Raw genomic sequence first — 15,724 nt, 5'->3', positions numbered from 1 at the left:
CCTATTGTTCCTGTAGATCTAGTATTTTGAACTGGTAATAATATCTGAAAAAGAAATCAATTTGCATTGGGAATAAACTTCAATTTCACTTTTTGAAGAAAACATATCACTTTAATTGACTTACAGAGCTATCCAATCTCCCTGATTCTGCCACCCAGGAGACCCACCATCATATCTACAACCTGGCCTGGAGGTGCCAGACAGAACCTGGGATCTTCTTTCTGCATGAAAGCATCTCATTTACACTGGCAGTGGTTCTCTAGAGTTTCAGACTAGAGACATTTCCAGCTCTACCTGGGCAAGCCAGGGGTTGAACCCTGGAACCTTTTGCATACAAAACAGATGCTCTACCATTCAGCTACATCTCTCACAATGTTTGAGAAATCATGATTTGCCCAGTGACCTGGCAGGTTCTGGGCTGAGCTGGGCTTTGAACCCAAGTCCAAGCCCAATGTCCTTCATATCCCCAGCAATTTGTTTGTAGATTCAAACAGAAGGGAAGTTTTGTGGCACAGTCTATACTTACAAGTAAGGATTCCTTCAGTCAAAAACAGGAGCTTCAACAGTTTACAACAACAAACAACAACCACCCCAAATCTCTTCCTTGTGTAAGGGGTTCTCACAATAAATACATATTCTGTATCCCCTTGTCCTGCTTTACCTTCAGTTGCTCCTGGTGGGGGAAACACTCTTTTTCCTATCAGTGGGCGTTGGAGAACTTTCAGTGGTCTAGATCCTGGTGAAGCTTTAATGATACAGCAGATTTCTGGAGGGTTACGTAGACACTGAAAGAAATGGAACAAAACTTAGGCCATCCTACGAGGCATAGACTGGGCTTTGATGCAGCACTGAATTATGAACCAATAGCTTTGGGCTCACATGCTCCCTCTCCCCTTTTCTCCTCCAGAGGGGCCACGAGGAAGAACCTGGAAGCATTTGCTTCCACTTAAGCAAAGCAGAGTTCCTTGGTTTGCATCTTAACTCAGGAAAATCAAGAGTTCAAAAACAGTTAGACAGAAAGTCAGGATTGTAAATCATATTTGATCCTGACAAAGCATCATTTCTCTCGAACATACTCTTGAGTTTGAACATAATGAGGAATTATGGTTGGTTTAAAAGCAAAAACTTCCAGTCCCCTTTAAAGGTAAAGGTAAAGAACCCCTGACAGTTAAGTCCACTTGCAGATGACTCTGGGGTTGCAGCGCTCATCTTGCTTTACTAGCCAAGGGAGCTGATGTTTGTCCGCAGACAGTTTTTCCAGGTCATGTGGCCAGCATGACTAAGCCACTTCTGGCAAAACCAGAGCATCACACGGAAATGCCGTTTACCTTCCCACCGGAGGAGAACCTATTTATCTACTTGCACTTTGACGTGCTTTCGAACTGCTAGGTTGGCAGGAGCTGGGACCGAACAACGGGAGCTCAGCTCACCCTGTTGAGGGGATTCAAACCGCCGACCTTCCGATTGGCAAGCCCTAGATTCAGGGGTTTAGACCACAGCGCCACCCACGTCCCCACGTCCAGTCCCCTTTAGGCTGCACCAAAGGAGAAGGGAGTTCACAAGCTCAAGGCTTGGTGCTGCTCATTAACGATAACACTAAACTATGGTAGTAATTTTAATATCTAGAAAAAGCCATGTTATGTAGGACATTCCGCCAACAGGAAGGTGCCCTAAATATGTTCACTACAAACATACTCTTTTCACCCCCTACAGGCTCTGGGTGGAAAAAAACCCTGGTTCTGCTATTTTTTCAGCAAAAGTGCATCGTCTTAAAAGTTTAAAATAATTAAGATGTGGCCAAGTACTGCGTATTCTTGCTTGTGCTTTTTTTTTTTTTTAATGCAGCTCCACATTGGACTTTCTTTGTGGCAGCTGCTTGTATAATCAAACAGGTTTGGGACAGGCCTCACAACATAACTTCTATTTAAATATCCTGTCCTCACTTACCATAGATAAGTGAGAAATTTTGAGTTTTGGAATCATTTGACATGTTCTCCTGCCCTGTCTATTTAAAAGTATGTACACACACACACACCCACACACCCACACACACCCACACACCTAAGTATGTTTGGTTAGCACTGCCGCAAAGGGAAAAATATAATAGAGATATAACCTGATGAATAACACTTTCTGGAGACAGGGAAGCAGGAATGACTTCTTTTGAATTTACATTTGAACGACTTGTGCTTGGCAAGGAAGCTTCACCGAGTGAGACTTTATGCACTGATGAAGAGTCCAACTATATCAAAACAAAACAAAAATGTACAGCACTCTCATTAATACGGATCTAAGATCCTTCAACTAAAAGGTTAAGCAAGCTTTCAAATGAGCCCCCTCCTGGCATCCTATACTTTGCATATACAGCCTGTCTGAGTCATGAGGAAGAATGACAATTAGCCTTCTCTTTTTCAGTATGTGACTGTCAGACTGTCACAGGTCACTCAGCTTCTTTCTCCCAGCACACTACTATAGGAGTAACTGCAGTTGTTTGTCAGAAGGAAGACAAAAGGACACATGCATACTGCTTTTCTGAATTGAGCAGAACATTTAGTGTAATACTTGAGAATCTCTGAATATATACTTACCTGTCTTCAGGATGACCTAAACTACTGATAAGGCAAATGAAGGCAATCTTACAGTTTGTTTGTGCTTCTTTTCTGTCCTTTTAAAAAAAGCTAGTGTGGCACATTGAACAGAGTAGACCGAGAGTGAAATCCACACACTACCACGAAGCCAATCCCTATCTCTTTTAAGCCTTTTGTGTATCTTAAGAGATGCATGTTTAATAATTAATAATAATAATAATAATAATAATGAAATAGTAAAAAGCAAGAAAAGAAATTAGTTAGTTATTTGAACAAGAGGTAAGTGGAGATGTAGAGCTTTTTCCCTACACTCTGGCCACCAGTACCGACATCTATTTTGCCACATATTTGGAAGCCGCAACGGTTATATATGTGCAATTTTTATATGAATGCAAGTACTTTTCTTCCTGCATGATGATTATTTTCTACACAGGAAAGGTATTGCCTAAAGTGGCCCCCAGATTTCAAAACAGCTACTAGCACATACAGTATGGAGAAACATTTCAAAAGCCAGGAAATTATGCAGATAAATGAGAGATAGCTTTTGGCCCACAAAACTGGTTTGAAAATGGCCGTCTGAAACTGATACAAACAACAACACCAAGACCCTGATGTTTTAAATATAAACACATTTCATTGCATTGTATCATTCACATGGAAATAAATGCAAATGGTTACATTTGTTTTGAGCTTATTTTGCTAAACTCTAAATCCTAAATATTAGGGAAAACTTCCTGACAGTAAGAGCTGTTCGACAGTGGAATTTGCTGCCAAGGAGTGTGGTGGAGTTTCCTTCTTTGGAGGTCTTTAAGCAGAGGCTTGACAACCATATGTCAGGAGTGCTCTGATGGTGTTTCCTGCTTGGCAGGGGGTTGGACTCGATGGCTGTTGTGGTCTCTTCCAACTCTATGATTCTATGATTCGTCTGTCTGTAGAAGTGCTGCACTTGTTAATAGTACTTTATTCTTTCCTATGTTCACTGCTCTGGAACTGCTCTCCGATACAGACATAAAGTTTATCAGAAGCAAATAGCAAGAGCAATCTGTTCTGCTGTTAATTTTAAAATATTTAATTTCCTTCATATAAAACATCTACCTGCAGCCCCATCCAGTTTCCAGATTGAATTCCTTTACAAGAGAGAATTCCATTTGAAACAGATAACCAGATTTTCCTGTAAACAGAATGCTTTGGTTGTATCGCAGGATACTCTGAATTCATTCTGAAAGCAAAATGTCAAGTGAACATGTCTGAGAAGACTCAGGGCTCATCCAGACTTCCTTTTGTGCTGTGTTTCTAGGCATAGGTCTGTGCTTTAATGCCCCCCATCCAAGCACTTTTATTTTTGCGCCAGTTCTTTTCCTGCAAAGCCCCACTCTTTATCACTGAATGAGAGCGAATGGCAATTTGCCCCAAACCCGAATTGCCATTTGTTTTGATTCTGCATTAAAGAGAGAGTTTTCCTGGGGAAAGCGTGGGGGGGGGGGGGAGTGCTCAGACACTGAGCTTTAAAGCCCAGACCTGCGCCTAGAAAGCAGGGGACAAAAGATAAGTATGGAAAAGCCAACTGAAGCACTACTTCCTGTTTCCTGAACACTAAGTACACCTATCAGTGGAACCATGCCAAAGGGAAGAGAGACTCCCAATTTTGAAGAGGGTTTATGGGTCCAATTCAGCCCATAGACCACAAAAGGCTCATCCATATTGTTTAACATGACCCAACCTCCCATCAGCCCCAGCCAGTGTGTCCAATAGAGACGATGGAAGATGGGGTCCAACAACATCCCAAAGACCCCAGGTCTCCCAACACCTAGTTTAACTAGTGCCACTTTTATCTTTTGCCAGCTTTTGCGTTGTATTTTTTTTTAAAAAATATTTATTAAAATTTTTAAATACAAATGCAAAAATAATAAACAATATAACATGTATCATAACATAGTTTCATAGCTTCTTTGGACTCCCTCATGTCTCCCGCTCCCACTTACATCATTGTAGATTTTTACCAGCAATTTATCATCTTGTTTGCGTTCTTATGTCCCGCTCTTTTAAATATAATATAATAATTCTCCAAAAGATTTATATTTTCCTCAATCTCACTTATCATCCTAATTCCATCTAATTTAGTGGTGCTCAATTATTTATGATCTAGCATCCTTCTTAACATTCAACCAAATTACAATATTTTTGTAAATAAATCTTAAATTTCTTCCAGTCTTCTTCAACCTTCTCCTCTCCCAGGTCTCGGATTCTGCCGGTCATCTCAGCCAGTTCCATATAGTCTATCAGTTGCATCTGCCATTCTTCCAGTGTGGGTAGATCTTGAGTTTTCCAATGCTTAGCGATGAGTATCCTTGCTGCCGTTGTTGCATACAGGAAAAAAGTTCTGTCCTTCTTTATCACCCTCTGGCCGACAATACCCAAGAGGAAGGCCTCTGGTTTCTTAGGGAAGGTATACTTAAATACCTTTTTCAGCTCATTATATATCATTTCCCAGAAAGCCTTCACTCTGGGGCACGTCCACCAGAGGTGAAAGAAAGTTCCTTCATTTCCTTTACATTTCCAGCATTTGTTATCAGACAAATGGTATATTTTGGCAAGTTTAACTGGGGTCATGTACCATCTATATATCATTTTCATTACATTTTCCTTCAAAGCATTACATGCAGTGGTTCAACCCAGTGGTCCACAACCTTTCCCAGTCCTCAAACATGATATTATACCCAATATCCTGTGCCCGCTTTATCATAGCCTATTTAACCATTTCATCTTGTGTGTTCCATTTTAACAGCAAGTTATACATTCTTGAAAGTACCTTAGTCTTAGGTTCTAACAGTTCTGTTTCCAATTTCGATTTCTCCACCTGGCAGCTTTTGCGTTGTAATTTCCCATAGCACCATTCAGTATAGTTTCTGCATCTCTTAGCCTTGCAACAGCTCTCTAACCCCCAAGTGCAGCACTCCCCATTCCCTTAAAGCTTAGCAGTTGAAAACAACTTACCATGCCAGTACCTGGCTGTGCAGAGCCGAAGGTTTCAGCTGCGATTCCGCAAAATTTGGCTGGACCCAATACATAAGGAGAGGATGAGGATGAGGATGAGGAAAACAGTACTCTTTTTGTGCACTTCATTTTCCTGGGTTGCTGATCTTTAATCTACAGAAACATGAAGAATTGTATAGTAGTATCATCAACACTTGTAAGGGACTTACTTAAAAGTGTTTTAGATAGCATTTTGAGCAATTGAAGTGCTTTGTATACATCTCAGTAATTCTTATGAACAATAGCATGATGAAAATCTCACTTATTATCCTCATGTTGCAGGGGAGGGAGAAAGAGATAGCAGCTTGCTGAAGGCCAACTAGTAATCTCATGGCAGAGGAGAGATGAGATTTAAATCAAGGTTTTAGTCGCTGCACTATACTTCATTAGGACTAGGATCACATAACAGTCCCTGGAAGACGGCCAGCCAATAGAGTGCTTGACCCATTTTATGTTCACTAAAAACATGACATTTGTTCCAAATGATCTCAGCACAGAACGCTAACAATTCCCAATTCCAAAATCTCAGTGTGAGGCAAAAAGGGCAATGTGAGGAGCAATCTAGAGATCTGCTATGAAGCTTGTCTTTGCACAGTTTTTTCTTTTAACTAATAGCTTTCTTTTCATCATGAACAGAAGCCACCCTTTATTTTGATCAAGACCGCACACACACAAACATATTTGTAAAAGGAAAATTCTGCAAGGGAGTGGTTTCCCCTCTACTTTGGCCTTTTCACTGAACTCACACTGTCAACTATTTAAGGAGTTACACAGAAGAAAAGATAGCCACGCCCACTTAGAAGAACAAGTAATAGCCATTGACTAGTGATTCTAGATGGGAAGTGGTTTCATATTATGTAAAAAGCTTAGTTGAAAGATAAGCCAGGAGCACCTTTCTATAATATATGAAAAAACTGAATTTGTACCACTAGGGCCCAGTCAGTTTCTTTTGCAGATGCCTCAGGTATAGCAGCTTCCTTCTCCAAAGGTTTACCAAATTTAGAGCCTAAGTTACCAGAACATTTTTATTTGGGTGGCTATTTAAGACAGGTTGAAGGGACAACCTTAATTCTGCTATTTTATAATTGGATGTTCCATGATTTCCACAAGGTCAACTTGAAATCCAACTTCAAAAGAAAGAAAACAAGAGGTGCTTAATCATTACCCACCCAAATAATTCAATTTACAATGGAACACAGAAAGCTGCCCCATCAAGTGCATGGGGAGGACCAGGGAAGAATTGTGAGAGCAGAGTCAGCAAGCAGGGGAAGGGTTAACAATCCCACTGCGCCACCATAGCATGACCTATTCTGAAGTTGTAACATCAAGTGTAGCCCTCTTCACTCATCACTGGCACTAAGGTGCCGCCATGTGATTACTGCTTGAGCTCTTGCCCCTTGGTCAGGGTGACTGATCCAGGGTAACAGAATGCTCATCTAAAGATGGGGCCAGGCAGTGTGCCAGGACTACAGCCCCATCCCCAGTAAACCCATGATGACCCCTTACTGGATTTTTAAAAAAATGAATGAAAGGACTACAGTCAACTGGAGATTATTATCACACTCCTGTCCAGATTCATCTATAGGTAGGATGGATAAAATGATAGAATTGTAGAGCTGGATGGGACCATGTGGGTCATGTAGTCCAACCCCCTACAATGCAGGTATCTTCTCCCCAACATGGCCTACGGCTCTGAGATTAAGTGTCTCATACTCTACCAAGCTATCTTTCCATGGTTGTGTCACTACAGTTAGTTGTCCACCACACCACTATCCCAATTCACACATGGCAACCTATAAACATTAAACTCATCACCTTTTTTGTTTGTTTTTGAGGCAATAAGGAGGCTCCAAAAGATTGCAATTCAGGTGTCTTTTCCTTTGCAGGCAAAATTTTGCACACTTGTTTCCCTGAGAAAACAGGAAGAAAAATAATTCTTCAATTTGACTGTGCAAATTGGCCCAGCTACTTCTCTGTCTCAATTCTGTGCTGCAGTTTGGGGGGTCATGGGCTGATCTGCAGTCATTTACTGGCTGATCTGCAGAGCCATTCATTCGGCCTCAATTTCTGAGCTTTTAACCACCCCTTAACACTATGTGGCTTGTCCTTTTCACTCAATTTTCTCTTTCTTTCCCTTTTTTTTAGTGGAATGAGATTTTTAAATGGTATGTGAGTCTGCAAGTATGAAAATGGGGTGGGGGTGAGCTACTCTGGATGAATCACTTTTCAAGAGTCCACAAACACAGTTGCCATGGTAACCAGGAAGGACTGGGGTGCAGTCTGCAGCCAGGAAGAGCCACTGTATTTTGCAGTTTTGTTTTCTAAAACCGCCAGCATTTTCCCTGTTTGCAGTCAGTGTTCCTGCCATGCCTTGCAGCGTTCTAATTGCCTGACTGAGGAGGAAGAGGCAATGGCATGTTTACTTCCCTCATTCTGCTTTAGTGCTGGCTTCCATGTTCACTTCTTCTTTGGCTCTGCAGCTGTTTGAGTTAAAGGAATTTCAATGCCAGGAGGGCCACCAAGCCAGGCAAAGAGGGACAACCTTTTAGGGTCATCATTATACACAGGCCCTATGGCCTGAACTTGTTATTTTAAAAGCACACAGCAAAAACAAATCTGCTAGTCGCGTCACATAACTTGCAACTTGTTTGTTTTAAACAACATTATTTACCTGCAACTACAGCTGAAACATCTGTCAATTCAGAACGTGATTTCTGCTTTGATAGCCTGCCACAGTAAAAAAAAAAAAGAGACGAAAGTAAGAAAGTAGTTATATGCTTAGCTGCTCACAAAATTTCCATTAAGATCCAAGTGATTTCTTTCCTAACTGGCTAATATCACTTCAAATCTAGTGAAAATACACTGGCTAATGAGTCAACAGACCAATTAATATCTTCAATTCTGCCATAATGGGATGCTCCCCCAATGTGTTCTCTTTGAGAGAGGGGACTTCCCTGGCTACAGCTGTTGCTTCTTAATGGCCATGGCGAAGGCAGTGCTTTATGTAGCTGCCACAATCAGAGTCATTACTCCAAGCAGTTGCATATATACTGTCTTTAAAAAAGAGAGCAGTCACAAAAAAATATTGTTATGCGTTTGTGGGGTGCCTGAATTCCCTTTCTAATTCCTGGACCCTGCTTATAATTCCTGGGTGTCAGATACTCGACCCCCTCTCTCAACTCATAATTGGCTAGAAAGACAAAAGCCTCTGAAGTAGAGTTTTAGAACTGGAAGGAGAGCAGTTGCTTTTAGGATTGCAGTTGGGGATGACGTCGGTTGGAGAAAAAATAGTTGTTGGCTGTGTCAGCAAGCCCGAGAGAAAAGTGGCAGTCTATTAAACATAGCAAGCTGAACAGAGGGTGATGGCTGATTTCTGCAGGCATCCAAGACTATGGCCATGGGAAGGGCAAGAACCTTTTGGAGTGTTAATGCTTTGAACCCCTCCATCGTATACTCAGGTTGTATATACAGTATGTGTAAATAAACCGTATACCCTAAAGACATCACAGTCTCCGCTGTGGCTCATTTCGTTAGGAACACAATCCCTGGGCAAGCACCTGGAACCCCTGGAATCTCACACCGCTCAGAGACATGTAACAATATTTTGCTTAGGTATTACCTTGTAATGCTCTGGTTTTTTTCCCCTAAAGTGGTTTCTGTAAGAGATCAAATGTGAAGAGTGTGATCAAGGTAAGCTAAAGCAATACAGCACAACTTAGGGCTCATCCACACCTCTGCTTGCCCCATGCCCAGAAAGCACAGGTCTTAGCTTTTCTGCTTGTCCTGTGCTTTCAAGGCATGGGTCCAAGAGGATTTTCGCTTGCCCCTTGCTTTCCCCGGGAAAATCAGCTGTTTAGCCCTGAACTGGAACAAACGTCAATTCACAGAAAAACGAATTGACATTTGTTCCGAGTGCTTCTTCCCCAAGAAAAATAGGTGCTGGAGCTAACCATGAAGTTGTTATAGTAAGTCGCTGGGGCAGCCCTGAATAGATGCTGGTTTGACACAGGAGACGGACTGAAGAAAAGGATATATGAATTTGCCCCACCCTGCAGCTTGACCAATTGTGTCTAGGATGCTTAATCTTTCCTCTTCAAACCATTTTAGTCATCCCATGGTCTCACCATCAAGCTGCTTTATTTCCAGACATCCAACTCTGCTACTTGGAGTGTGGAAGCACCAACTCAAGTTCCCGTCACCCACATTTGCTGCCCTCTGCATCAAAGAAAGGTTTAAACTCAAGCTGGCAACCAAACACGTATGTAACATGTTCAAGGTTACCCAATATCTGTGAAAGATTTGGCACATGTGGCATCTTGTCTATGCTGATGGCTTTGCTGGTATCCAAGAGGGTTGAATTCCTGTGCCCAATGCATTCTTCTGGACCGGTGCTTTTTTCTAAAACACATAACACAATATGGTTGCTACTGTACTTTTGAAATGCTTGAAGTTCTACAATGCTAAGTTTGCTAACATTGCATTTGTAAGCTGATCACTCTTGAAGGACCTCCACAGATTTCAGTTGGCATATTATGGCATAAAGTGTAAAGACGTTAGATCCCCTCCCTACAAACAATAATTGAGAATGTAATTTGAAGCACTTGTTCAGCAATCGATGCATGGTTGATTGCCCAGTGCTGTGGTTAAGCCAATCAAAAAAATGTAGTATAGGTTAAGAATTGCCAAGGACACTCTGAACTCTAGCCTTGGATTAAATGGTCATTCTCTGACCAAATTAAGAGGCATTTGGCAACAATCAATTAGCAAAGCTTTCCTCACTTGACTATGTGATGGGCTTGATTAAGCAAATAAAAATGCAATGTAGTCAGGCCTTACAGCAGGGATGTGGAGTCAACTGCTCTCCTTTTTTTTTTCCTCTCTGGGACAGTTGAGTCTGTAGACCATGAGTCTACTAGACCCTGATCTCAGGGTCATGGGTTTGAGCCCCATGTTGGGCAAAATATTCCTGCATTACAGGGAGTTGAACTAGATGACCCTCGTGATCCCTTCAAACTCTACAAATTCTAAGATACTATGATCCCTGACTATTGGCCATGCTTGCTGGGGCTGAAAAGAAAGCAACATCTGGAGGGCCACAGGTTCCCAATTTCTGCCATACATTTGCAACTAAAAAATATAGATGAGAGCACACATGCTTTTCTCAAACGGTCACTCTCACATGTAGAGCATAAGCATGCATACCTAATGTGTTTTCATCTCTGAATATCTCAGGTGATGAATAAGTACTTGCTCCATCACTAGATTCTGTATTAGAGCACAGTGAAGACTCTTCATCCAAACACTGCAGCAGAAAATGTGAAACACCTGTGGGTAAAGTCATTCCTGGAAATAAAGGGAAAATGAGATCAGGACACAGCTCAGTCTTAAAGTGCTCATTCAGGTACCCTGATATGCTGGGCACCTATAAATGCATACAAATGTTAAGATCTGGGTTTCAGTTTGAAATAAAAAGACTGTATGTTGCAATAGGTTATACAATATAGTCCTGTGAACAGAAGGCAGGCCACATGAGAGAAGGATGGAGAACAGCAACAGTAATAGGTTCAATTGGATTAGTTTTCATTTATTATTATGTTACATGTCCTAAATTTCCTCCAAGGAGCTCCAGGTGACATACATCCACATGGTTCTTTCCATCCCTCTTTTACCCTCACAATAACCCTGTGAGGGAGGTTTGATTGAAAGATGGCAACTGGGCCAAAGTAACCCAGTGAGTTTCATGGCTGAAAGCGCATTTGAACCATAGTCTCCTAGTCTAATACTCAAACCTCTGCACTTGTTTCAGTATACATGCAATGTTCAGCTTCCATCATAAGCAGTAATATATTTATTCTATATAAAAGAAATACTGTAGGTATCCTGGAAATGATAAACAGCACCACTTCTATGTAGGGCCATGGTTTAAAATGGTTAATTAAACTGAACAGAACAGGTTTATAATATATTAACAATTTTTCATAAGAATATTGAGGATTTCAACAAAGTAACTGGTGATCCCTTTTCTTCATCAGATGGGCAGTGGACCGAATGACCCAAAGTGCACAATATGATTAGGGTGGAAATAAGACTAGGACTTAGGTGCCATCAGCCACTGTGAGCAGTCAATTAAAAGGATTGTTGATGGGAATGAATATGAAGTTATTATCCACATATTTGGGCTATACAGATCCGCAAGGCATTAAAAGTTATATCCAGGTCTACAGACTGGTGCTCAAAATCTACTTGAATTTTTAGAAGTCTGTTATAATTAGTGATGTGAAGGCCTGGAATTCCTCCCCCCCCCAAGAAAAAACAGTGGGGGGAAGAGAACCTTTCCTCCAATTTTTCGGAAATAGGAAAAAACTGGAAAAACGTTTTTCTGTGTTTTTTTTAAAGGTCTGCAAATCTCTAGTTATAATACATAACCAAGTACATGACCTAAACCAATGCTGCTAGCACCAACTTGAAGCCCAAGCATTCAGCAAAGCTATCTAGAACACCCACTGGTATTTCTAGATCAGAGGTGAAGAACCTGTGGCCCTCCAGAGGTTGCTGAACTACAATTTCCAGCAGTCCAAGTGCTCAGGGATTATGGGAGTTGTAATTCAGCAACATCTGAAGGGCCAAAGGTTATTCACTCCTGTTCACCCAATAATTCATTTTTTTTCCCTGCCCTTCTTCTTCTTATGTAGAAGGCTGAACAAGAAACACTAGTAATATGAATTGCTCCTGAGGAAAGCTTCAGCACTGGCCACAGAGTTGGGTTGGGGGAATTAAAATTGGGTTGGGGGAACTAAAATATTAACATGAGGACTAGTCACATTAGGGAACTTGGAATAATATTTAAAAGAATACAGTTCCTGATCCTGTATGCTTAAGCATACTCACCTGATGTAGTTTCACTATATCTCGCACTCTCTTTACTTGCAGAGCTTAAATGCAAAGAATCCTAAGAACAACAGTGAAAGATGCAGATGACAAGGTATGACGTAGATAAAACTGTGATTTCCCTTATGACCATACAAAATTCATGAAAATAATTTCTCAGAAAGAAACAGTTCTGCACAGTTTTGTCATTAACAAAATATTCCTTAACATTGATCAAAGCAACTCTTGGATTTGAAATGTATTATCAATGGCCACATGGAAGCAATTTTAAATTATGTAAATTGTTCATCTGCAGAAGGTCATCAAGCAGAATGGGAGAATTTCTCATTCACCACAAAGCCCCAGAATTTCTTCCAAGCACAGTCTCTGTTAAGATCAGAGGTTCTGTGTGGAGACTAACATGACAGGGAGAATAATTTAAAGCTGAACCCATATGGTGGTTATTTCCTGGACACTGAATCTCTATAGTGGTATTGTCAACTTGTATAAATTTCATTGTGATTGATGCACATTTCCAGCTACTATCCAAGTCAATGTGAACTTACCTGGACAATATTCATAGGTCTTTATGACAATTCATCTGTTCCACACCAACCACTTGAAACAGTATGACTTCTAATAATCCTCCACACTAAAATTCTCCCAGCAATCAGAGAGGCTGGTACACTAATTATGCTGGCGACTACTGCAAACCCTGATATTTCCACGTACCTCAGAGAGATGGATTTGCCCCCACTTTAAAGTCAGAACCACAGAATACATACAGAAACAACCTGGTGCTTTCCATAAATTTTGAATTATAACTCCCATCATCCTTGACCACTTACCATGCTGCCTAGGAGCTAGCATGGCTTAATTGTGATTTTGGCTTAGTGTGATGTGCGAACCAGCTCCATGACACACCACTGGCTGCATACAAAATACTGTATATGTATTTTGATTGGCTGAACTCTGAAGGTGCAGCAGTCTTTCGTTTTTACCCTACTAGTAGTACATAGATTTGTTGGGATTTAAGAGGTTTAACAATTAAATACATACCTTTAATATAGCAGTGCCCATTTTATTGATACTTTTATTCACCTCCATGCTTCTGTTTTCATTTTCATTTAATTCAGTGCTATTGGGGGGGGGGATACAGCACAAATATGGGTCTGTATTTTTCATAGGCAATTTCAAACCAACTCTGATATCTGGAATTTCTGAGAAGAATGATTTCTTTTAATTTGAACTTAAACCAACACACTGACAACAGAAATTGGCATTATTATTGCTCTGGGGATGTTGTTCAAAACAAGGCAAGTCCTTCCTGTCCTGGCCATAACACCTATAAATACAATTAAAGCTGAATTGCATCATCATATTGATAGTTTCTAGACTGGTGGTGTGGAACTTGGTGCTTTCCAAAAGTTGTTGGACTCCAAGCCATCAGCATAGCCAATTGTCAGAGTTGATGGGATTTGTAGTCCAACAACATCTATGGGGCCTCAAGTGCTCAAGACCTTCCCCCAGATCCAATAATAGAATAACTGGAATCTATACCTTTGTTCCACTGAAAGACAGTCCATCTGGGTCACCCCAGAGGCTTCTTGAATTTTGGGCAATGCTTTTTTAAAGGCATTTCCAATTTGTCCTACAGGGAGAAAAAAGTGAATGTTTAGCCAAACACAGAATTATGATCCAACAGAACAAATATTGTATAAACTGTATAAATTGATATTAACCTAAAGTCCTACATTTACCCAAAGGATTTGCTCTGTTGTAAAGAGAGAGAGTAAGAATCATCTCTTTGTGTTAAGACGACACAGTTGTTTGGCATTCACCCAACTTGTATACAGGTGCTGAGTGAAGGGTTTCAATGTAATTATTTCTGGTGCCCCGAGTATGTGCAAAATTCAAACCGAGATATGCACATTCCTCCACGACTGTTTGAGATTATTTATATTGAACAGGGAATGTACACAGTTTCTTCTTCATGGATTATGTGCACAATTTCTTTGAGTGTATATTAGCCACTCAACTTACATTTCCATAGACGCATACACACACACTTACACACACAAGGGGTTCTGCCCCTGCTCACCAACCCCCTGGGCTAACTCCCCATTCTTTAAACTTCACCCATAAACCCCATAGTCTGTCCCCGACCTCCATGCTGCCCACCTGACATCATAGTGACACTAGGCAATGTTTCCCTTTGAAGCCCTGATTGTTGGGACTTCAAGTGACCCATGGGGCTTTCAAACCTCGGGGGCAAGGGTTGAAGGATATGGTGTGTTGGATGCAAGCTCCCATCTACCCATCAGATTACCAAACATGGCTGAAGAGAGGTTTAATGGAGAGGGCCTTCAAAGTGCAGCTTGCTAAACTGCTTGGTGAAACACCCTTCCCTGCTGTAATTGCATTTAATGGAGGGCAGCAAACACTTCACCCAGCAGATTTCTAAACACTGGGTGAATGGCCTACTTACCTTTCTGTTAAACCTCACTGCGGGATCATTTACAGTGGTGCCTTGCAAGATGAAATTAATTCGTTCCGCAAGTCTTTTCGTCTTGCGAGTTTTTCGTCTTGCGAAGCACGGTTTCCCATAGGAATGCATTGAAAATCAATCAATGTGTTCCTATGGAAACCGCCTTCAGACCAGGTCCGGGGACAGTCTGTCCCCCGACCTCTTCTGAAGGCCGGCGGGGGGGCGAAAGTCTTTGCTCCCCCCCGTCTGCCTTCAAAAGCCGTCCGGGATAGCGGGAAGCGCTTCCCTGATATCCTGGACCGCTTTTAAAATGCTGGCGGTGGGGAGCAAAGCCTTTCGGCCCCTGCCGGCCTTCCTGGACCTCTTCTGAAGGCCGGAGGGGGGGGAAAGGCTTTGCTCCCCACCGCCAGCATTTAAAAGAGGTCCCCGGAGATTTCCCTATGGGCTTTTTTCTTGCGAAGCAAGCCCATAGGGAAAATCGTCTAGCGAAGCGACGCAAAAACCGAAAAACCCTTTCGTCTTGCGGGTTTTTCGTCTTGCGAGGCATTCGTCTTGCGGGGCACCACTGTATTGGAATGCTCCATTAAACAGTTTGCCTAGGCTGGCCTGCCATTCCTCACTCTGCAATTGGTGCGGCTGCCTAGGTATGTATGGGAATATATGCAGGACTAGTTCATATGTCACAATAACTACATGGTTTGTTCTTGGTTGCAGCTCATGGTAAACAAGGAAAGAGCTTAACTACGAA

General features: G+C 41.6%; 1 protein-coding gene across 1 annotated transcript in view; it reads right to left on the bottom strand.

Annotated features, from left to right (window-relative positions):
• MEIKIN (meiotic kinetochore factor) overlaps positions 1-15,724 on the bottom strand; it is a 130,598-nt gene continuing 114,874 nt past the window's right edge. The window contains exons 3-14 of the mRNA XM_083728574.1: positions 14,049-14,139; positions 13,548-13,626; positions 12,510-12,570; positions 10,824-10,964; positions 9,903-10,019; positions 9,241-9,277; positions 8,293-8,348; positions 7,437-7,531; positions 5,583-5,735; positions 2,117-2,242; positions 662-785; positions 1-44 (exon numbers count right to left, since the gene is read on the bottom strand). Coding sequence (XP_083584700.1) covers positions 19-44; positions 662-785; positions 2,117-2,242; positions 5,583-5,735; positions 7,437-7,531; positions 8,293-8,348; positions 9,241-9,277; positions 9,903-10,019; positions 10,824-10,964; positions 12,510-12,570; positions 13,548-13,626; positions 14,049-14,139 — 1,106 coding nt within the window. The 3' untranslated portion in view covers positions 1-18. The remainder of the gene's footprint in view (positions 45-661; positions 786-2,116; positions 2,243-5,582; positions 5,736-7,436; positions 7,532-8,292; positions 8,349-9,240; positions 9,278-9,902; positions 10,020-10,823; positions 10,965-12,509; positions 12,571-13,547; positions 13,627-14,048; positions 14,140-15,724) is intronic.

This window comes from Podarcis gaigeae (assembly GCF_964106915.1).
Source record: "Podarcis gaigeae genome assembly, chromosome: 2".
NCBI classification, from domain to species: domain Eukaryota; kingdom Metazoa; phylum Chordata; class Lepidosauria; order Squamata; family Lacertidae; genus Podarcis; species Podarcis gaigeae.
This window is presented reverse-complemented; position numbering and strand designations above follow the sequence as displayed.